The sequence below is a fragment of the Varanus komodoensis genome, unplaced genomic scaffold, assembly GCF_004798865.1.
Source record: "Varanus komodoensis strain SLA01 unplaced genomic scaffold, ASM479886v1 scaffold6_1, whole genome shotgun sequence".
In the NCBI taxonomy this organism is placed as follows: Eukaryota; Metazoa; Chordata; class Lepidosauria; order Squamata; family Varanidae; genus Varanus; species Varanus komodoensis.
In genome coordinates, this window is record NW_025336345.1 from 4,322,087 (window position 1) to 4,345,653 (window position 23,567).

At 41.0% G+C, this 23,567-nt stretch overlaps 1 protein-coding gene across 2 annotated transcripts; it reads left to right on the forward strand.

Annotated features, from left to right (window-relative positions):
* Positions 1-839: 839 nt before the first annotated feature.
* UBLCP1 (ubiquitin like domain containing CTD phosphatase 1) lies at positions 840-22,989 on the forward strand. Of its 2 annotated transcripts, none has more exons than XM_044450992.1 (11): positions 840-914; positions 3,653-3,832; positions 5,906-5,997; positions 7,764-7,849; positions 7,933-8,048; positions 9,504-9,602; positions 10,788-10,825; positions 13,670-13,768; positions 16,038-16,154; positions 19,183-19,310; positions 22,860-22,989. In XM_044450992.1, the coding sequence occupies exons 2-11, from the start codon at positions 3,679-3,681 to the stop codon at positions 22,885-22,887; spliced, it is 957 nt and encodes a 318-aa protein (XP_044306927.1). In that variant the 5' UTR covers positions 840-914; positions 3,653-3,678; the 3' UTR covers positions 22,888-22,989. The 2 variants fall into 2 exon arrangements, with proteins under 2 accessions (XP_044306927.1, XP_044306928.1); XM_044450993.1 differs by having other exon boundaries at positions 852-919.
* Positions 22,990-23,567: the final 578 nt, after the last annotated feature.

Here is a 23,567-nt window from a genome sequence, read left to right on the forward strand (position 1 = left end):
CCTCCTCCGAGTACTTACGCTCCTAATATCCTTCACGGAGGGTTCCGGGAGAAGGGCCTCTCCCGCTGATCTCAAGGGGCGGGCGGGCATATATGGACGTAAGCGCTCCTTCAGGTAACCAGGACCCAAGCCGTTAAGGGCTTTATAGGTCATCACCAACACCTTGAATTGGGCCTGGACTTCAATGGGGAGCCAGTGAAGCTGACGGAGAACTGGAGTCATGTGAACATAACGCCCAGTCCCCGTCTGCTGCCTGGCAGCTCTATTTTGAACCAATTGAAGTATCCAGACCGTCTTCAAGGGCAGCCCCATGTAGAGCACGTTACAGAAGTCAAGTCGGGAAGTCACCAACGCGTGTGTCACTGTCGCCAGGCAGTCATTCTCCAGGTAGGGGTGCAGCTGATGGATCAGCCAAAGCGGAAAGAAAGCGCTCCTCGCCACCGCGGTCACCTGAGCTTCCAGTGAAAGCTCTGGGTCGAGGAGCACTCTCAAGCTGCGGACCTTGTCCCTAAGAGGGAGTGCAACCCCATTCAGGACTAAGTTCAGGTCCCTTCCCCGAAGCCCGATCCGCCAACCAACAGGACCACCGTCTTGTCTGGACTGAGCTTCAGTTTATTGGCCCTCATCCAGCCCATTACCTCGGCCAGGCACCGGTTCAGCACAGCCACTGCCTGTTTACTTCTACAAGCTGCTATTACTTATATTCCAAGAAGGGAGGGGGGTTTTCAGAAATAATTTCTGCAATTGTGAACTCGGGAATCACATATGCATCTAGTGAGATGCCGCGCTCTACTTTTCCTATCTCTGTGTGGCAGTCGGCCCCGTCGCTGCATCCTGGTCCTTTACCGAGCACTTCCGGCTTGCGCGGGGCCCGGGTTGCTGCCGTCTTCTGGTTCTCGGCCGAGGCGCTCAGGGTGAGGTAACGCTGCTCCTCCTTTTCGGTCGGCTCCGCTGACGCCTGGTGGAGCTGCGGCTGCAGCTGCCCCTGGAGCCTGGGGGACCGTTTGCTGCTTTTCCGTCCCGCTTCACCAAAGGCCGGCGGCGGCATGAAGCGGTGGACGTTGCAAACAAGGCGTGCGCTGTAACCTCCCCGCCACAAGCACTGCCCGGGCGTCTGTTGGTGGAAACCTAGGTCCCGATCCTGAGAAGGCTCCTGAACTTTCAGGATGGCGATCCAGAGCAGACTTATTAGTGGGGAACCTCTCGTGAATACAGAGGGTTTCCTTTGAAGCAAGCACGCGTCGGATCGGGCTGTAACGGTTCAGACTGCAGACATTGGGTGGCGGGGGCGGAGAGACTTTTTATTTAATTATATGCTATACAGCACATAGGTATTTTATACACTCCTGTTGAGGGAGAAGGTGGGCAGTTGAATAGAAACAAAAGCAAGCTGCTTGGTGGAGCTTGCTTTTTCCCTGATTCCATCTTCATGTGGGGAAACACAGGAATATCTAAATACACATTTACCCAGCTGTTCAGACATTTGACATAGGATCTTCTTAGCTGTTCCTGAAATGCTGAAGACTAAACCTAAGACTTCTTGCATGCAAAGCATGTGGCCCATCATCATCATCATATTTATTTTATTTATTTAAAAAATTTGTATGCCACCTATTGTGCCACAGCGCCTATGTTTATACTCTACTTTTCTTCCTCTTGTATGGAGCCCATACAAGGTTGGTTTACAAGGTTTTCCTCCTCTCCATTTATCTCTCAATGATAATCCCATGAGGTAGGTTAGGCTGAGAGTCTCTGACTGGCCCAAATCACCCAGTGAGCTTCATAGTGGGGTGGGAACTAGAACGCAGATTCTCCTGTGGCCCGGTCCAACACTTTTGCCGTTACACCACACTGTACCAGTCTGCCACTGAACCATGGGCTCTTTTGAAAGGGGAAGGCTACAGTGAGTAGAGTTCTGCCTTCTCTTTGAAGGAGCCCTCATATGGTCAAACCTTTGCCAATCCCACAAGATCATACTGAAATAAGGGACAGTCTATTACTACTGGGATTCCAAATCTCTCTTTGCTTGAGGCTCTTTTCATTTTGTAGAAGATAATAGGTAATGGCTATTTAAAAACAACTTTAGGCTGTTGCAGTGGAAACTTGGTATGTAACATTCAAAGCTAAGAGTACACATAATATCTTAAGGAGCAATCCTATTCATGTGTTAATGCTGGAAGTTGTTGGACTTTTTTTTTCTGGCTAAACATGTATAGGATCATGTCCATAATCAAGTGGTAGTTGTGTGGACAGCTGAGAGCATCTGTCACTGTAGCACTGTACTGGAAGAACAGGGATAAAGGCAGGTACCTTAGTTCCTTTGATGGGGGTGCTTGCAGTCCGTCCATCCTACATTGGCCAAATCAAGCTCTTTTAGCTATGCAGACAATCAAAGGCTGGTGTTGACTGACGCATTTTACTTGGTTTGGCCTGTTGTAGATGGGATGTGCACATAGTCTCACTACTGCTCCTTATTATGGCTCAACTTATGTGCTGTGTTAAGCCTCTGTTTTGTAGTTTTATTGCCAACAGAACTAAACCTTTCAAATGAAGGTTAAAATTTTATTTATTTATTATTAAAACATTTATATGTCACCTATTAAGCCATGGTATCTCTAGGTGGCTCACAATCAAACAGTTAAAAACATTGTAAAAACTAAACAACCACAAATTAATAAATATAAAAATCCAATAATAAAACTACATCATTTAAAATGATGAGACCACGATAAGAGAGGGTCTAAAAATTTTTAAAATAAATAAATACAAATAGGAGTTTGGTGGCATCTACATAGTAAATATTGTTATTTTTTTAAAGGTAGGTCTTTGCCTGGCACCAAAAGGGGTATAAGGAAGGGCCCAGATGAATCTCCTGAGAGAGAGCTTTCCAAAAACAATGGTCTCTTTGTCATATAATTTGTGTGTGGCAGCTGGAGTATGTGAAATGGTTGTAATGTTAATGGATTTTCACCTCCTCTTGCTCAGAAGTAAAATAATGAAGAATTCCTTTTGAGATTGCTCATGGTTTTATAAGTGATTGTGCAGATGAAGAGGTTACTTCCATGGATTCCTTTGCTAAGGCAACCCAGTGTTTTTAGACTTGCTGTGACCATCTTATGATGTTGCATTACTTTTGCCAGGCAGAGTTGACTTGATGGATGATCCATGCATGAGTGGATGTCCCACTGATATTATAACTCCAGTGGTGAACTCCTATGACAAGCTGCAGGATGGTGGCAGTTGTAGGATTTACCTCAGTCTAAAAATGCATAGGATTATTCACTAAATGAACTATTTTATTTCTCTAGCTACTTTTTTCTTTGTTCTGTGGTTTGATATACCTTTTGAGGAATAAGGCCTATTAAACTCAGTGGAGCTCATTTCTGATCAAATGGTGTAGAATTATATTATGAAATAACTTCCAAATGTGTGCAGACAATCACATTTACTTCTTACTAGGTGCTTAATGGTGCAATCCTACACTTGTTTGCAAGATAATAAAGTTCATTGAGTTCAGTGCTGCTTACTTTCAGGTAAATGCGTATAGAATTGCTGCATGAGCATATAGAAGCTGCTAGTTGCATTTCCAACTAGAGCTGGAATGGAATTAAGGATTTGGAATTGTCTAACAGTCACTTCTTGCTTCCCCTAGGGTTATTTTGAACATATGCTGCAAATATGGCTGTTTCTCTTATTATAAAATGGGGTGGGCAGGAATTTTTGATAACCACCTTGTCAGAAGAGGACACAGTTTTGGACCTCAAGCAGTCTCTCAAAGGACTTACTGGAGTGCTACCAGAGCGCCAAAAGCTTCTTGGACTTAAAGTGAAAGGTAAACTTTATTTTCCCCATGTCTTTCCCCATGGAAGTGAAGTTGATGAGAATGAGCTGGTTGGCCAGATGTTTAGGCATATATGGAAAGGAAACACATATCTTTTGGTGCTAAATTAAACTGACATAAAATGAGCCCCTAGATTTACTTGTGTGATTTACTCATTCTTAAATCTTTTCAAAGATGCTCTGCTGATTTGCTAATACACCTTAACAAAGCCAGAATGGGTATGCAAAAGTTAATCTCTTAAACTGAACATATATGTGCTCTGTTTAATAACATTGCTTGATGCTCTCAAATTTCACCATATCCCTCATTTATTCCAGGAACCCCAGCAAATAATAGGTACTAAGTTGACTCATAAGTAATTAGGTAGCTGACTTGTACTTTAAATTGCTTGGGAAGGTGTAGGGGTCTGCACTGGTAGGGAGAAAGTAAGAACTTTGAAACTTTCCTTAGGTCCATAAGCCCAAGGAAACATTGCAGCACTACACTGTAGTCTAATTGTGTGTCAGTGCTTGGGAAGGAGACTGGCAGAGGCTTAGGATAGCTGATATCCTGGTTTCTCCTCTTTTTCCTGCCCTCTGAAATATCCCCCTTTTTTACCATTTCCAAAGTCAAGTTCTTGACCTCAGAAGCCAGCTGGCGTGGTTCTTTCCGTGTAGGAGGGGAGGGGTTTAGATCTGGAAAGATGGAGTGCTGCCTCTTCCTTGGATCAGAAAATCCAAACTATCCTATATCCATAGACACTGTCTAATAGGATTGCTCCCTTAGGATTGCATTAAAAAACCACACTTTCTAATGTATATTCTGCAGTCTGACTGCTGGGCTTATATGAATACAAGTTACAGAGTCAACATAAAGCAGGATCAACAAAATAGAGCAGAGACATGTAAAAGCCACAATTTTCAGGTAAACCCATAATTCCAGAACAAAATGCTTAGCCAAAGGCAATAAAGGGAGGAACCATCTGAGCTTCCTGGGGCAAAAGTATTCCTTGCCTTGGCTGAGGCTCAAGATTCTGAGAATCCTGCTTGCTGCATCTTAGCTTGCTGTGATGGAGCTCTGCACTTCTTCGTTCCTACTAGATCCTGCTACACGTAGATCCCACTTCCAATGAAATTCCAAACAATTCAGTATGTGTAAGCCAAGAAAAATCCTGGTTTATAGTTCTCGCTTGTGAAGGGCCCAACATCCCAAGATCTGAGGTTCAGATAGTATTAAGTCATTTCTGTTCTGTTTCATTGCTTGTGCTCTCATGCAGAGCCACAAGGGCAGGAATGGCTTGTGGATCTTAGTTCACTATTCCTTGTGAATGAAGTGGGAATATATTCAAAGAAGAAAAGTAACACACTCTACTGGGCTAGTGTAAATCCCTTGTATAAGATTTGATTTCCCTCTTTCTTCCAGATTTGAATGACGGACTAAAGTTCCCACTCATTCTAATCTGGAGGAAAAGGAGAAATCTTTCTCAGATACCTGATTGTGACACTGAAACAAAATAAAAATGTCAAGTTGTGTCAGGACAAAGGTGAGAGATAATCAACAGGGGTTCTTTCTTTCTTAAAACATTGCCTGTCTGTTTTTCAGGACCATGCCTTCACAAAGTGATGAACACAATGGACAAGACACATAGGGTTTGATCCAATGGTCATGCAAGCAGATGTTTGTGCAATGAGATTTTTCCATCTTCTCTTTCCTACTGCAGCCCCCCAACCCATCTGCTCAGGAGGATTCCCCAATTCTCTGGAGCAGTTTGGGGGCCAATTGTGAGGAATGCAGCAGAGGAAAGAGGAACAATTCCACCAGTGGTTTCCTTTCTGCTGGTGGAGCAGCACCATGGGAAATTTTGATGCATCAGAGTAATATAAATCAAGAGGTCATATTTTGGCATTGTAGGCAATTTTAAACTGCCCAGAGAGCATTGGCTTTTGGGCGATATAGACAAGACAATGATGATAATTTTAAAATCTATCTGTGTAAAAATACTGTGCAGGGCATATGAAAGGAGATAAGAATCTTCAGAGGAAAGTGCTTATTATCACTGAGGAAACTAATCTGTTTACATTGCAGGCAAACCAGCAGAGAATGATGTTAAGCTTGGATCACTAAAACTGAAACCAAATACTAAAATCATGATGATGGGGACTCGTGAAGAAAGCTTGGTAAAATATATATTGGTTCCATAAAGAACACTAATTTTGGATGATTATAGAAAATCTGATCATAATAAGGCTGTCAAATTACAGGTGCATATAAAAATGTGATCTTGGGTATGTTAGACAGAAAAAACCCACAGTTTCCAGTGTTCACTAGGCATGCTGGGCATTGTAGGACCTTTTCCTTCTAAACATGCATAGGGTTGTGCCCTAAAAGACGTAAAAATAATATCTTGCAGTGTGATTGACAAAATGTTCAAGCTACTAGGTTTCTGTATGTGATACTCTGTTTGCTTTCCAACTTATTTATTTCAGTTTTTAGCCTGTTGTGTAAGCTGTCAGCAGCCTTTAAACAGTACATTCCTTCTATCAAGTTTTGAGTTGACGATATGTATTTCAGTACTGTTTTCTGTTTTTACATTACATTATTTAATTGTTTGATATTATAGGCCATTTATAAAGTGATGGTAGGTAAATAATAAATAAAAATGTCTCTCATTTGGCACAGTTTCCAATGATGCAAGTTTCCCTTGCCCCAATTTGTATCTCACTTTCCCAAGGAAAAGATACCTTATTTACAGCATGAATACAATTTAAAATGCTCTAAATTTTCAAGCATACAAATGCATGCCTTTTCTGATACGGCGCCATTTATGGGATTCCCCCTGCATCCTATCCTGAAAATTCCCTCTGTTTTTCTGAAAATTCCCTCTGTTTTTCTGAAAATTCCCTCTGTTATCAAGTTTATTAGTTCCCTTTTTCCATTTTCCAATGAAATGCAATCAGTACATTTACTTCATCATTTCCACATTGTCCCCATCCTTCCACTTTGTGATTCCCCTCCTCTGTATCATTATTTAAAGAGTAAAGGTTACATGTAAATAAGAAAATCGATGAGCAAAAATGGATAAACAAATCATACCTAATGCATAAAATACAAAGTTGAAGACATCAATTCCTTTACCCTACTATTCCCCTACTTGGTGCTCTCCTGACATCTTTTGATGACAAGCCCCAACATTTCTGACCATTGGGCGCACTGTTCAGGAACCAGGTTAGGGAAGGCTTTATACCATCGATTAGACATCTTAGAGGCAATGACTTTTCTTTTGCATTTGTATCTCAAATAACAGATTTTTCCAAAATGGGGGGAAAAAACCCGGGGGATATTCAGATTTATCTTGACCCTTGCCCTTATCTTTTTGGTTTCTCTGCTTAAATGATTTTGCCCTTCCTGATTTTTATACTTGATATCAAAAAGTCTCATGTATCCATTTATTTATGCAATTTATATTATTTTCCCCTGAAACCTCTGCTTTGTGTAGTGTGCTACAGATGGTAAATCAGGGTTGTGGTGAACCCTGGCTTGCTGCAAATGAGCTATGTGTTAGTGCATGCATCCAGTTTGCTTTCTTTGGTTCCTCCCACTAACATGAGGAGCTAAACAAATCAGAAATCATTTCCATAGTGTGTCATCTGAGCCTAAGATCCTGGCTTGTTGCTTATTTTATAAGCTGGGACTGTAAATTGGGGTTCGCTTTTGGCTTGCATACCCTGGCTTATTTTGGAGGAATAGTCCAGGATTCTGAAATTGATGACATGCTAAGCAAACCATTTCTGGCTTGTTTCACTGCTCAGGCTAGCACGAGAAGCCAAGAGAGAAGCCAAGATTCTGTGTGAACACGAGTGAGATTTTTTTTCTATGATAAATTCCTGCAGAGGAAGCATGTTTGTTCCTATGCTAACTTTATTTCTTTTTACTTTTATTATAGGAAGATGTTCTTGGGCCACCCCCTGATAATGAAGATGTAGTCAATGATTTTGATATTGAAGAGGAAGTTGTTGAAGTTGAGAATAGGTGAGCTGTTGCTGCAAAGATGAATCAGTGAGTGGCTCATACAAGTGCAACAGCTGCATGTTGTTTATATTGTTTGTGTTTAGGGAGGAGAATCTGCTAAAAATCTCCCGCAGAGTTAAAGAGTACAAAGTGGAAATATTGAATCCTCCACGAGAAGGAAAGAAATTGTTGGTCCTGGATGTTGATTACACACTGTTTGGTAAGTGAAGTGCCATATGTGCCTACACACTATTCATTGTTCAGTTTTGCTGCATGTCCTGTTGATCAAACACTGAATACATTTATACCCTCCTCTATACATTATAACCCTAACAAGGCAGCCAACAAACACTATGTATCAGATGAGAAAAGCATTAAACCAGCCCGTAGGTTAATAATTGAAACAGCATGATAAAACCATCAAGAGAAGCTAAGCAGACCAAAGATGTTTCAAAAAGATATTTAAAAACCAGCATGGAAGGGCTATATTGCACCTCCTGAGCTAGAAATTCCAAAATGTGGGGCTGGATCCACCACTGAAAAAAGCCCGCCCCGGTAACTGCCTCCAGCATCTCTCATTCTGAAGATTTTTGGTGCCTGGGCAGTTAGAGATTTACCTGAGGCTGTTCTCAGGGTCCAGGCAGGTTTATATAAATGCAGAAAACCATTCAGGAGACTCAGTTACAAACCATTGAGGGATTTAATTGTCAAAACCAAGACTTAAAACTGAGCCTGCAAATGAATATAGCAACCAGTGCAATTGGTACAGAATTGGTGTAATGTGGTATAAACATTTATTTCTTTGCTCTGTTTATCATGGAATTAACTTTTGTGGATGAATCTGATGAAATGTACAGTATATCAAGGCTCTAGAAGACCCTGTTGTTTCTACTCTGAAAGTGTCTGTCATCTGCTAGCTTCTATTGTTCTTTGGCGCATGGCAAAGATGGGTGTATGCAAGGTTTGAAGGATGCATATACATCATGTTTTCCGTGAGAAAAATTATGCAACAGCTATGTCCATGAAATAGTTGTGCTTGGCAAATCACACATGGAGGTGCCCTGAGTCTTTGAACAAGCCATATAAAAGAATCATATTTCAGATCTGAGGTAACAGATTCAGTTCAGACATAAAATTTCCTATTTCAGAAGTAGCAGAGAACTGTGACTTAAGCAAATCAAGTTCTGTATGTTGGCCATAAGCTGAAGATAGGGGGAGCATGTGGGCCCACTGCTCATTTTCAGCTTGCTAAACTTTTAATCTTTAAAATGAAGTTCTGACTCTTTCCATATTATCTTTTTGATCAAGCACATAGTTCTGTGCACATAGTTCTTTTTGGTTCAGCCTTGGAACTGCAGAGTTGCAGCCCTTTTAAAAAGCTTTAATTTCTGCATTTGAAGGGGTAGGGAGGTGGAGCTATATTTCATCTTCTTCCTGTCCTGTCCTGTCTTGTCCTGATCAAATGTCCTATGGGAGTTTAGCCTTTTTGAAAAAGTTCCAGGCACAGAACCCTAAATATTACTGATTAACACAATTAAACAACACATTAATAGGTGTTCTTTACATACTGCTTTGGATTGGGGAGTAGGTCTATGCTGGAACATAAGTAAAGGATAAATGTTGGCATTGAAAACACTTTACAGTGCTAAACTGAACTGACTGATTTTCTTCTCAGACCACAGGTCATGTGCAGAAACTGGGATTGAGCTGATGAGGCCATACCTTCATGAGTTCCTGACATCTGCATACGAAGACTATGATATTGTAATTTGGTGTAAGTTACTTCCTTTGCAACTTGTGTTTTTGTTACCATCCCATTTGCAGCATAGGGATCTTCATTAAAGATGTTAAGGACTCTGCAACTGTTGTGCAGTCCTTGATGCTTAATCTTACTGTTACATTAAATCTTTTGAGCCAGCAGTTGGCTCTTTTTCAGTAGCTTTGAGAGCAAGTTTGATGAAGAGCTTCTTCTTGTGGGAGAGTAGGCACTGAATTCCTGTGCAAATGAAATTGAATATTTGCTTAAGAATGTCTTCCATACAGCTGTGATAAAACAAAGTCTTCTCTAATGCAAGTACTGTGATCCAGAAATTTATTTATTTATTTATTTATTTATTTATGAGTTTTCTTCCACCCCATTAGCCATAAGGGTCCCTTATGTGTGAGGATCCCTGTTGGCAGTTAACATGGGCTACAATTCAAATAATTACTTTAGGTAGACTGAGGCCTTGGGGTGTGCAGTTCACTCTTTGACCTTTTCCCTTTAAAGGTAGATTTCCATGCCTTACCACAGACTGCTTACTGCAGACTGCTTTTGGAGAATTGCAAATCCAAATCTCCCATGAGTATGTGGATCTACTTGGATTTTGGGCATGAGATGTGACACCCTTTTAATGCAGGTCACTTCACTATTTCTTTGACACTTTTCATTTGTTCATGTTCTTGTTCTATAAAGCTAGTTCTCATGTCGCACATTGCTCCCATGTCCTGTATTGGTGAACAGGGTAATAATGTCTAACAAATAAGCTTTTGACTGTTTAAAAACTCCCTTGTTAAGAAAGCGAGGGCTACGTGTTTTCTTTTACGATTTATTCACAATAACCCATGTTTCTCAAAAACATCCAGAATAAGCAGAAGTTCAGATAATTAAGAATACACATGCCTGCAATGACATGGGTTAGAACTGAATTAGAAAGTTACTGATTGGAACAAGCCATAAAACTGATGTTCCTGAACAGGTTAACTGGACACAAATAAGGAGAAAGTACAGGCTAAACCAAAAACCAGTTCAGCTGAGTGGTGCTTTGCTGCATCGAAACAAACATAAATCTAAGGTTCATGAAGAACCATTAGCTTATACCTAGAATATAATTATTTGGAGGAAAAACTTAGTTTAATGATAGAGCAGATATTCTCCTGTGTTCATTAACTTTAAAATTCTTTGTCTTTTCCCTTACAGCTGCTACTAATATGAAGTGGATTGAAGCTAAAATGAAAGTAAGCCTTGTGTATACATGTAGGTGTGGGTGTTTTCTAGAATTTACAACCATTTGGAATGGTTGATTTCACACAATTATGAATTATCTTTTAATTGTGATGCAGAACTTTGTGGTAAGTGTTCAAACTAGCACAAATGGCTTGGATCATAATTCCCCATGAACAGAACTTTGCACATGGGATGCTCCCAGTGAGCTGAATTTTGCCTACTCTCTCTGCAGCTCCCTTCTTCCTCTGCAAACCTCCTGCTTGAAGGTTGGAGGAACCTCTGGAAATATATGGGAACCAGCAGTGAAACGGCAGAGAGAAGGCAAAGAGAGGGACTTGGCGAAGTTTTGATTTATACTTAATCTAGCAAGTGTTTCTGTTGATCAGAGTCCCTTCTATGAATAAAAGGAGTTGTTCCATTTACAGGAGTATCCAAGCAGATCAGAAAAACTTCTTAAGCATTTGTGTGGGAATGTACCTTTCACTTCTGTTGATACACCTTAGGGTTAAATGGGCCTACTGGTGAATAACTTGTGATATGCTGGCCTGTGTTTATAGTGAAAAGGCTTGTCAAGATTGCAGCGGCATATCTCCTCAGCACAAATCTTCAGGCATCCAATGACTGCTAAACTGGCAAAGACCCAGACCTGTTCCTGGAATATCACCACGTATTTCCCACCTGGCTCCTTAATCCCTCTCAGCAGAGATAGTTCCCAGAGCAATACTCTAGTTTGGAACTGCAGGGTGGGTGGAAGACAGGGCAACAGCAGGAATGGGAGTCATTTTCCCTCACTTCTGCCTCTTTCTCCAGGTTGAGCTATTTACCGCCCCTCATACTTAATTCAGTAGACTTTCATGCAATCCATACACATGTTTCAAGCTCACGATTCCGTGAAATCTGCAACAGTTTTCCTCTCTGTCACAGCTTGTGATTTACCAATCTGCCATAATATGCTAAACCAGTTTGCAGGTTGTTTGGAACAGCAGGATTGGGGTGGATGGTGTAGTGATTGTGTCCAGGCACTTTTGCAGGCTACACTATGTACCTGTTGCCTGGAAATGGTTCATGGATTGCCAGTTACAGTGGTTTGTTGGGAAACCAGGCTTAGACACCATCACTAAGTGTTACTGATCTTCTCTGTGCATTATTTAACTGCTTATATCATGAGTAGTGTTAGGAATCTGTTAGCTTATCTTTTCCCTGGGGGAAAATGGCTAGTGATAAATTTCTGATAGCAAGTCTAACTTGTGAAAAAGCATAATCTGGTGAAAAGATGGTAAGCTGCCATATATTGTGTTAGACCAGTGATCCATCAAGGTTCAATGCTGTATAGTTATATAGATATAGAAAACCCAAGCAATTTATTTTAAACAACTTTTGAAAAGCCATAACCTTAGGGTGCTATTTCACAAGTTTGTGAAATAGTCAGTTTGTATTACTGCTACACATGCTGAGAATTCACCAGTTGTAAGTTTTTGAATGCATTTGGGAAGATTCAGTTGCCTGTGTGAGTTATGTGCTGAAACAAGGACAAGCTTTGTGCCCCTAAATTCATGCATCCAGTCCTCATTCAAAAACCAGCCCCTGGCCAGCAGGGTCCACTCCAACCCGGCTGTACAAGTTGTTCATGAGTGGAGTGGAAGCATCATTCAACTAATTTGAGTGTTATAAGCTATTCCCTGCCTGGTCCTCCATGTTTAATGGGTGAGGAGGGATGAAGCAACTGGCCATATTAGCATGTTCTTGACCCCCAGAAGGCATCTTGCAGCTGGATCTAGGATGGCCAAGGCTTGCCAATGAACTTGGTTTGCCGAGGAACCTGGGAACCCAGATCCCAAGCTTGGTAAGCTGAAATGAGCCTGCTGTGATATGGTTTGAGGAGCCAGTGTGTTGCTACACACATCCGCTACCTAGCATCTGTGGATAACTTCTGGGTTTATATTTAGTAATTTTGATGCCATTTTAAATCTTAATCCTGGGTGTAAAAAGAGCATGTAGTGATTAAAAACACCCTGTAATATGTCTGGAAATGATAGCGCAGGAGTAGCCCTTGGGCTGTCATTCCACTGCCATTTCCATCGCTATTGGTTATGCTAACCGCAGAGCCAATAGGAGCTCTACTGTAGTCCAACAACATCTGGAGGATCACCAATTGTCCACCCATGCCCTAGAGTTGCACTATATGTTAGGAGGAGTTTATTAAAAATGCAGAGCTCTCCATCCATGGGTGTGTGTAGGTGTGCAGTGTGCACATGCATTAATGCCAAAATGGCTCGTTTTCCTTCAGCATTCACTTTCCAGAGGCAACAACATGTACCCCAAAGGTATAATCTGTCTGTTAAGTGGTAGCTCCTTTGAATTCTTGCATTGTTTTTTCCTAGGGTAAATATTTTAATTTCTGCTATTGTCCGAGTTTGATTGTAATGCCAGGTGAACTGAGAAATCAAAATTGAAATGGTGTTGCCTTTGTCCATGGAGATGGGTTAGCAAGGGCAGCTCGTTGAACAGCTTGCATTGGTAGCTTTGCCACAGTTTGACCTCTCCTCTGGCTTCTTGCTTTTCTTGCCAGGAGAACAACGTGACCTCAGAGCTGCGAGATAAATCAAACCCATCTTCCCTGTAAAACACCTTTTTAAATACTTGCCGATTATATCAATTCACAGCAGCATTGAAAGCGGCTTCCACCCTGTCATAATAAGTCTCCTTGGAAAGTGCAGTAGGCATCTATTTTTAGCATGTCTTGGTTCACTTCATCCTTTATTGCATTCAATTGTACAAGGTTTGTAAATTACAGCAGTGAAATAGCCAATGCATTAAAAATAATAATTATCTCCACTGTTGTTTTTGCAATGCAGGAGCTGGGAGTGAGTACCAACACAAACTACAAGATAACCTTCATGTTGGATAGTGCTGCCATGATAACTGTGCACACGCCAAGGCGAGGATTAATTGATGTATGAATATATATTTATTTCCTAGATAGGCTTATTATCTTTTTAATTTTAGAAGCAGTAACGTTCTTTTCAAAAGCTGTAGGATTAAAATTTAAAGGTTCCTGATGACCATCTAGTTGAACGTCTTCCTTAGAGGGAGAAACCTCCATCCTTCAGCATATGAAGATCATTCTAAAGATTGGGGTATGCAGTTCTGAGCACAGTGAACAGGTTCATCAGAATGAGATGCCTGAAGAGCAGCAGTTCTAGATGACCTAAGCCGGCATGCCACGCATGCTTGTTATTGTTTTTCTTATTAGCAGAATTTCTTTGTCACTTTCCTCTTTGAAAAAGACTCAGGGATTCATTTATTTATTATTTAAAACGTTTATATACCATCATATATGTGAGACATCTCAGGACAGCTTACAATATTAAAATCAGAATACCCAAAAACAATCGATTGCAATTCAGTAAAAGAATACATAACCAGTAAAAATTAATTAAATCAAAGTGACTGTTAAAACCATTAAAATATTAATTTTTAAAATAATGATTGAATAAAAGAGTTTTGACCTGGTGCTGAAAAGAATATAGGTTCAGTGCCAGGCAAACCTCTCCGGGGAGCGCATTCCACAATCTGAGCCCCACCACAGAGAAGGTCCTACTCTGAGTGGATGTCCTTTTTACCTCCTTCAGGGAAGGTTCCGGGAGCAGGGCCTCTCCCTCATCTCTTAAGGGGCATGAGGGCATATTAGGAAGGAGCTGTTCTTCAGATATCGCTGATTTACAAGAAAGTTCAAATAGACAAACTTTTAAACATCTGAAAACAATTTCACTAAATGATCACGATTCTGTATGCAGGGAAAAAAGTATTGTTACTGCAAATGTACAAAGTTCTCCTTGAGCTATTGCCCTGTCCTTAAATATGCAAGTATTTCCCCTCTGTTTACTTTCCAGCGATTAAATTTCCATATATCACCTTTCTATTTATTTCCCAATTATTAAATTTGCATATGTTTCATATTCCAAAGAAATGTGCAGATATTCCCAATATCCCAAGTATAATTATGTAACCTGCCTTGTATTCTTTGGAAGGAAAAATGGGCGGGATATACGTATAATAAATGAATAAATACTGGGCAGTCATAAGTGTGCACCTGGGAAAGACTGACAAAGAAATACTAATAATAAAATGATAAATACAGTTGTGCAATTTTCAGGGGCTGAAAAAATGACTACAATTATGCTTTTCTGAAACTTCTATTATTATTTTTTAAATGGCAGTGAATGAAAAGGAGTAGTGATCAGAGCAGGAGGGAAGAGAAGATGGGTTTTTGCCCAGAGGGGCACTGGGATACTGCCGGGAGGACTAAGGAGAAGGAGGGAGAGGACAAATCACAGTGAGCTCAAACATTTCTTGGGTACTTCATGGGATGTTCTATGAACAGCCCTCACTGTGTAGCTTATTTGCAGGGTGGCTTGGCATGTCATGTGAATGTGGCCAACTTGCTCTTCCAAATTGATGTTCCTTAAATAACAGCCATTTTAATGGAAGTTTTCATGCAAAGTGAAACAATTGTTTTCATGTATTAAAGCAGTTATACTTTTTATAGGAAATTAATTTAATGAATTATTTTCATTTGTGATGCAATATAAGTATGCAAAGAAACCAATGTTGCCACCTGAAGCAAGACTTCTACAAAGCAAATAGGAGACCTGATTTTTTCCGGACTCCTCAGTAGATCCATTGAGGCGCCATCTGGCAAAGTCATTACTGTACATTACTGTACGATCTTATGCCTGTCTGCTCAGTGGGTATGCCCCATTGAATTCAGTGGGGCTTACTCCCAAGTAAGTGCATAGAAGATTCCAGTTTGACTGGTCTACTTAATATGATTAAGGGCAGGAGTGGGAAAGAAGTGACCTGGATGCTGTAGACAGCCCCACTTCATCTCATTTCCCTCATTTAAAATAAAACATAAACTAGCAAATGGTCTTCCATAGTAGCTAAGGAGCACTGAAATCAGCTTGGTTGCAAGCTAAATCTGTCCATTTTAGTGCTCCAAGCTGCTGCAGAGTCCAATATTATTTGCAAAGACGTACAATGGCAATGGTCTGGGTGTTGAAAAATGGTCCCGAGACCTCCCTCAGCTGTCCGCCCTTTGGTTGGGGGACAAATTACAAAGCTGGTAAAGATCTTTATACAACATGATTAGAACTTAAATGAGTAATCCTGGTGTTGAGCGGCTGTTTTACTTGGGCTTTTTTCTTAACTTTGTTTCTGCAGGTGAAACCTCTGGGGGTGATATGGGGCAAATTTTCAGAGTTTTACAACAAGAAAAATACTATTATGTTCGATGACATTGGACGAAATTTTCTGATGAACCCACAGAATGGACTAAAGGTTAGCATTCCTGGAGTGCTGTCAATTGTTTAAAGGAGGAAGATGTCTTACCTTTTTTGGGGGGAGGGCGGGGGTGGAATAGAAAGTATTCATGCTTTATTATTTGGACAAGATGAATAAGCATGCCTAAAATTTTGAAGGCACAGCATAACAGCATTTAGCCTGATAGGACATTTAAAGTGTTCAGAGCATTTTGCAATTATCTCACTAGTCATCCCTCTGTCAATATTATTCCCATATTGCGAATGAACTGAGGTACCTTAGATAAAAGCTTGTCTAAGACCACCCAGTGAGCTGGTAACTGAGGCAGGCTGCAAAGGCAGGACTTCCAGGTTTGCAACTCAGTTCCTCGAGTGCAACTCTATACATGCCTACTCATGTACAGCTTGTTGAGTTCAGTAGAAGTTACACCCAGGTAAGTGGGGTGTAGGACTGTAATCTTAGCCACTATGGAACTAGAGCTATCCTAGTTAATACTACTATGTTTCTAATGACAGTTGTTTCTCCTTGTATGACATCAATGAACAATTAAAAAGTAGCAGCGCAATATCGGTGCTTTTTGGTGTCATGAAGTTGCTGGTAGAGTCTTACGCAGTGACCTAAAGGAGATTTCTGTCAGAAGTATTACAGACCAGCGGAAAAATGTGAAGTGAATGAAATGAAGGTACAACTTGTACCAGTCCTGAAATGGATGTCAACAAGGTTATATGTTAGTGTCTGTCTTTCCTTCTGCCTCCCTCCCCTGAAGAAACACATGTCAGTTCTTTTGGAAAGTGTTTGTCCTGGAAAAGACATCTGCCTCTCATCATGCAGCACTGCAAAGTCACTCTTGTTTGCAGAAATAGTGACAGACGTGTGCAAATTGCTTTAAAAGTACTGTTCAACTGGATGGAGGCTTGATGCAGTGCAATGCTGACAGAGCACTATCATTGCCTCCTCTTGGGAAAACAGAGCCAGTGCTCTGTAGCTCAGACTTTATTGACAGCAAGACAAATTGGAGGTGGCCATTTATGAGAAATGTGGCTGTAGAAAGACTGGAGATCAGATGTTCTACCAGAGGCAACAGAATTTAATCAGCCATTCCATGTGGGATTAACTCATTGTCTGCAAGCCTTTGATGAATGTGGCAAGTGGTGCTTGGAATGAGTTTTATCAGTCTTTGAAAAGAACATGGTCACCACTGGAAACTCCGGTGACAAAAATAATGACAAAGGTTTCTCTAGCTTATTTTACATGTGCCCAACAATTAAGTATGCATACTGTGTTCTTATTTCCTCTGGGAAAGAAAAGCTAAAGTCAGAGTTTGGCTGGGTTTTTTGTCTGTTTTTTGTTTGGCTTTTCGGTGGAGTGGGAAGTGGGGTTAAACAAAATCTGCAGTAACATAGGGTGGATTGCTTTAAATCAAGGTGATTTAAGTCAAATTTCCCACTGAAATTTTCTCATACTTTTTTTCTGAACAGTGGTGCAAACCTGAACATTTAAGCCACATTTATTTACAACTTGAGTATTAGTGGCATTGTTTCATTCTAACATATTCTTCATATATCTCTGTCTCACTGTCTACATTTTGTATCCAAACTTTTAAAATCTTGATTATTGTTTTGCTGGTTTCATACCCACTGAGTCAGAAGGAACAGATACACTGAATATGAAAGGAAGCAATTCCTAGCCTTCTCAAGTTTAAAAGCATATCACAATGATTTGCCTGGGCCCTCGGGAGTCACTGTCAATCAGAGCAGATAAATGGGTTGTGTATAAGCATTGTTATAAATATATAAATATATGGTTACTCTCCACTGAATCTCATACTCTTCAAGACCTCAGGCTATGGTCTTCACCTGTAAATAAAGCTGTGATGTAACTGAGATGGATGGGGCCTTCAGCCTTTTGGAGCACATTTGGAATTCTAAGAGCCTGTTGTGGGTGTCCTCACAAAATGGATGCCACATGTGTGTCTGCCCATTCAGGAAAAATGGCTGCCATGGTGGACATGGCCACTCACCAAATATCCATTTCCCAGAAGAAACACTGGTGAGGCTTAAAGAAAATTAACCTGCCTAAGCATGAGTTTGAGACAGGTGGGGTCTTGAGTTCCAAAACCCAAAGCCACTCATTGGAATCCACACTTTTCCACTTTAGCACACCCATTTAATGGAGGGCAAACCAGAGGCAAGTAACTTGGCCAAAAGGCAGAGGTTGAGGTATGTGAGCTGAATGCTAAATCACACAATGGCCTCTTACAACACAGCCAAATGCCCGTTTCATAAAAGGCAGAATAATGATGCTCAAGGAAAACACAAAACAAACACATACTGCAGGAAAAAAACCACAGAAAACCTCTTCAGAATAAACAGCTTTGGTAAGTGATGAGGTCTTCAAAATCAAATGAGTTTTTGTTCAAACTTAGCAGTAGCACTCCTGCAAGAAATGAGGATTGTTCTTGGGTTCAGTCATAGCACAAATAGGAGCAGTATATCAGGAAAGGACGAAGTCCTTTTGCATAGAACTCTTTGGACTAGTGAGCCCATAGGAGTTGTTAACACATTGCATTTAAACGTAGCCTTTTTTGCACTCGTGAGGAACCCAAGGGGAAAATCAGCTGTGTTAGAGGCCACTCCAGACCTCTGTTTGGAAGGATGGAGGCTGCCTGGATGTGAGATGGAGCCACTGACCAGCTGAAATTGAGTGCTAGGATCAAACTCTTCTGAAAAGCTTATAGTATTCTATGTTCAGAGCCAGTGTGGTGTAGTGGTTAAGAGCATGGGACGGGGACTCAGAGGATCTGGGTTCTAGTCCTTGCTCAGCCATGGAGCCAACTGGGAGACTTTGGGCCAGTCACAGACTCTCAGCCCAACCTGCCTCACAGGGTTGTTGTTGTGGGATTAAGATGAAGAGAATGATGTAAGCTGCCTTGAGCCCTTTGTAGGAAAAAGGAAGGATAGAAATCAAAAAATAAAATAAATAAAAGCTAAAGTGTTATTTTTGGCATGTCTTCTAAAATATAATTAACTGGATTCTTTCTCAACAGATAAAACCCTTCATGAAAGCACATTTAAACAGAGATAAAGATAAGGAGCTTTTAAAACTTACTCAGTATCTCAAGGAAATAGCAAAATTAGATGACTTTTTGGAGCTGAATCACAAACACTGGGAAAGGTAAGATTTAAATGCTTTTTTTAGCCTGGTGTTCATCACAGTGATGGCAGACTCACTTGCCTCCTGGCCTAATCAAAAGGGATATAAACACCTTTCCTTGAGGTTGGGAGATGTGCAGCTCTTGTAAACATTCTTCGGTGAGCTGTACCTGTAGCCTTGAAGTGAAGTGGTGTGTGAATATATCCTTGAAGTGCCATTTCGCTTGGTTCATATACAAATGCTTGGAGAAGCAAAAACCAAGCACCTTATATGGGCATTTTGAAAGTGTATGCATGGGGAGGGCATGGCCTAGCCTTGGCCATCCTTCTTTCCCACACAATTTTCCTGCATTGGGAATGTGGTGCATTGAATGTGGTTCTGGCCTTTCCTAGGATTGGCTGAGAAAGCTGGACCATAAGGAAGGCTGAGCACCAAAGGATTGAGGCCTTTGAATTGTGGTGCTGGAGGAGACTCCTGCGAGTCCCTTGGACTGCAAGGAGATCAAACCGGTCAGTCCTAGAGGAGATCAACCCTGACTGCACTTTAGAAGGCCAGGTAGTGAAGATGAAACTCAAATACTTTGGTCACCTAATGAGAAGGAAGGACTCCCTGGAGAAGAGCCTAATGCTGGGAACAATCAACGGCAAAAGAAGAGGGGGGGTGGCAGAGAATGAGGTGGCTAGATGGAGTCACTGAAGCAGTTGGTGTGAGCTTAGGTGGTCTCCAGGGGATGGTGGAGGACAGGAAGGCCTGGAGGAATGTTGTCCATGGGGTCACAATGGGTCAGACACGACTTCGTGACTAACAACAACAACAAAAAGGATTGGGCACCTCACAACGATCTTAATTGTAACTGTGAACAGCCCAATGAGTTCACCATTCCTCTTTAGATCATCCTACTTGGGCCAGGAAGCTTGCAGTGGAGGAGCAGGGCCAGTACATACAGCCCCACAGACCCTGCATGGGTGCAGTTGCCAAACACATTTCCCTTTTTGTGCATTGCTGCATATAACCCCTTCACAGATGAACTTTCAGAGTGCCTGTATTGGGGTTGCCATGATGGGGTGGGATCACCCTAAAACTGCAGTAAGCCACATGCCTGCTTCTAGGGCTGCTCCACTGACACAGGAAATTTGAATAGGCCCAGTGACCTTGGTGAAATGGGGTATCGTTAGCAGTGACTGCTGACATTTTTGCTGACTCGGACAAGAGAAATCTGCCGTTCTCACAATTCTGCATGCATTAAACTGTTTGGAGAGCATTATGCTAATCAAATGGTATATAAATGCTTTAAACAAACAAATAAATAAATCTATGTGGCTTGACAGGCTTGGCTTGAAATTGAACTGCAGCTGAAAATCGCCTCCCAAGCATTTTAGTTCAGCAGGGAAGGAGCTGCCTTTAAGACATCTCCCTTGGGAGTTGGACTGCTGCCCCCTTCTTCCTGTTTCTGGTCTGCTTCTAATCTTTGCACCTCCAGAGGAGAACTATTTCCCTTCTCTTTGTGGTTTTAAAAAATCAGCAGTAAGCTTTCCAATTAATTCTCTGTGGTTTCCTTATGTGCAAGAGTTGTATTGTGAAGTAGCTCTTAATTTCTCTCAGTGGAATGTGTAGCCTCAGAATCAGTGAGCCTAGCATGGATTAATGTCTGAGCCCCTAATGGCTTTGACACCAGCATCAGGTTGAAAGGTATTGGTGTTGCTGGCCAAAAAGCACTCTTTGGTGCATGTGTACTAATGTTGCTCAATCCTGATTTCTGCCCACTTTTCACTTTATCCTAAATGTGCCCTACAGCTGAGCTCACTTGAGGGTTCTTCCTTTACTGAGAGATTCTGTATTTAGTTTGATTGATGCTTAGAGATGAGAATGGGCTAGTTGTCAGCACTGCGACATGAATGGCAGGTGTCTATGACTGGAGCAAAGATCAGGAGTGACGAAGTCTTGGTAAGACACAGTCATGCCAGAGGCAAAGGCAGAGTCAAGTGCAAGCGAAGGTCAGATACTGGCAGGGCCAAAGGTGAGGGCAAAGTCAAGGGTCAGACCCAGCAAGGCCTGGGCAGAGGCAAAGGCATGCCTGGAGCAGGCAAGGATCAGATACTGGCCATGATGTGGAAGGAGCAAAAGCCAGGTGGAGTTTGGAACAGTCGGGTCAAATGTTTCCCTGCAGCTTGACTGCTGTTTTCAAAAGCAGAGAATAAATATGTGTGGATCTTTAGATTACTGTCAGAGCTCTTCTTGTTGTATCATGGTCTGCTTTGGTTACTGCAGGTACTGTGAAATGCTGAAGTATCATGTGTGGGGCCATAGACATTATACAAAGCCTCAACATGATTTAGAAATATTGGTTGATATTATTATACTAATTTTAGAAATATTAGTATCAATCACTATTAGATTGGTAATATTTTGAGTGCATAGGAAACATGGTACAACTGCATTTTCAGACTGATCTCTGCAGCTGTACATCCCAGAATGCTCTATGGTTCTGACATCTCATTTCAACTGCAAAGCAGGAGAGTTGGAACAATGTTTATCTGGCCTTTCAATTATAGGTGGGTTATCATATTTCTTAACTCTAGTTGAGAATTTCTTTGAAAGTAACTCTGGTTAAGATTTCCTTTTGTATCGTAAGAAAAACATAAGAAGAGCCATGCTGGATCTGGCCAATGGACTGTCTACTCTAGCATTGTTTACACTGTGGCTGGCCAGTTGCTTGTGCGGAAACCCATATGTAGGAAAAGAATGCTTTTCCAACGTCCTGCTTATGTTCCCCAGCATGTAGCATGCATACGTATACTGCCTCTGATACTGGAGGTAGCAGAGAGCTATGAGAGCTAGTAGCCCTTGATAGTCTTTTCTTTATGAATTTGTTGAATTCTCTTTCAAAGACCCCTAAATCGGTGGCCATCATTACACCTTGTGTTAGTTTAACTATGAGCTAACTGAAATGTCCACATTTCCAATAGCAAATAACAATAAAAATTAACTTGAATACCACTTTGCATTTTGGAATGTGTTGTAATAATACATTGTGTCACAACAGACCAGGTCTTGTAGTACCTTAAAGATTGCCACTCCACAAAAACTTATGTTATAACAAATTTGTTAGTTTTCAGGTTACCTCAAGACTTCTGGTATGTTTTGCTATTGTGTGGCTTTCCAAAAATATCAGTAAGTTGTTGCTGTTATATGCCATCAAGTAATCTCCACCTTATGGCTACCCTATGTATGAGAGCCCTCCAAAATGTCCTATCCACGACAGCCCTGCTCAGCTCTTGTAAATGCAGAACTGTGGCTTCCTTTATGGACTTGATCCATCACACAGTTGGTCTTGTTTTCTTCTGCCTTCAACTTTCCTTAGCATGATTGTCTTTTCTAAGGAGTTTCACATGCCCAGAGTATGACAGCCTTAGTTTTATTCTTTTTGCTTCTAGGGAAGGCTTGAATCAGTCAATTAAAGTTGCAGTACTTGTATGTGTTATACATGAGTGTTATTTCTGATTATGTATAGCATGTTGATGGAGTTATTCAGTCACATTACAGACGTTCCATATTTGGCTTTTTTTCCAGGTACCTTTCAAAGAAACAAGGACAGTAGCTTTGATTTATGACACTGGAACCAAAGGAGCATGGAGACCTTTTGACCTTTCCTGTTGTGTAAGCTAGAATAAAGTAGTGCTGGACACTAACTTAACCACCAGAATGACTGCTTATACCTGGTCTTCCCTTTGGTTTGCTCTAGATTTGTCTGTCTCTTCTGAAGAATACCACTAAACAACAGAAAAGAAAACTGGATATTCTTTCTTTCATTTAGCTCCGGTGTTACCATTTAGAACAAGGTCAGTTTTACAGCTAGTATAGTATTCCCACATTTTTGTTTTCAAGTGGGAGAAAAATACTCAGACCAAAAAAGAATTCTTCAAACCCAGAAGTTTACTACAGAGCCAGTCTTTGCATTCTCAGATCTAGAAATCAGATCCTGTCCCTGTTATGGTATTTAAGTCTATGAACTATGAGCTGTCTATGTATTAGTACGTCAAAGTGTTCCTTTTGTGCAAGACAGTTTTAAGGATAGAAAGCACCACTAGAGGGCAAATATGCCTTCATGGATTGATCTTGATGATAAAACTGTTATGAGAGGAGGAAGGATTATAAATAATAATGATTTTCATGCTTGGTTGGAAAGTATTCCTTTCCTTAAAAAAAAATAACCAGAGGAAAGTTTTAAACCTGAAGAGAGCCATGGATTAATTCCTTAAAGCATGAACTTTAGTTGTT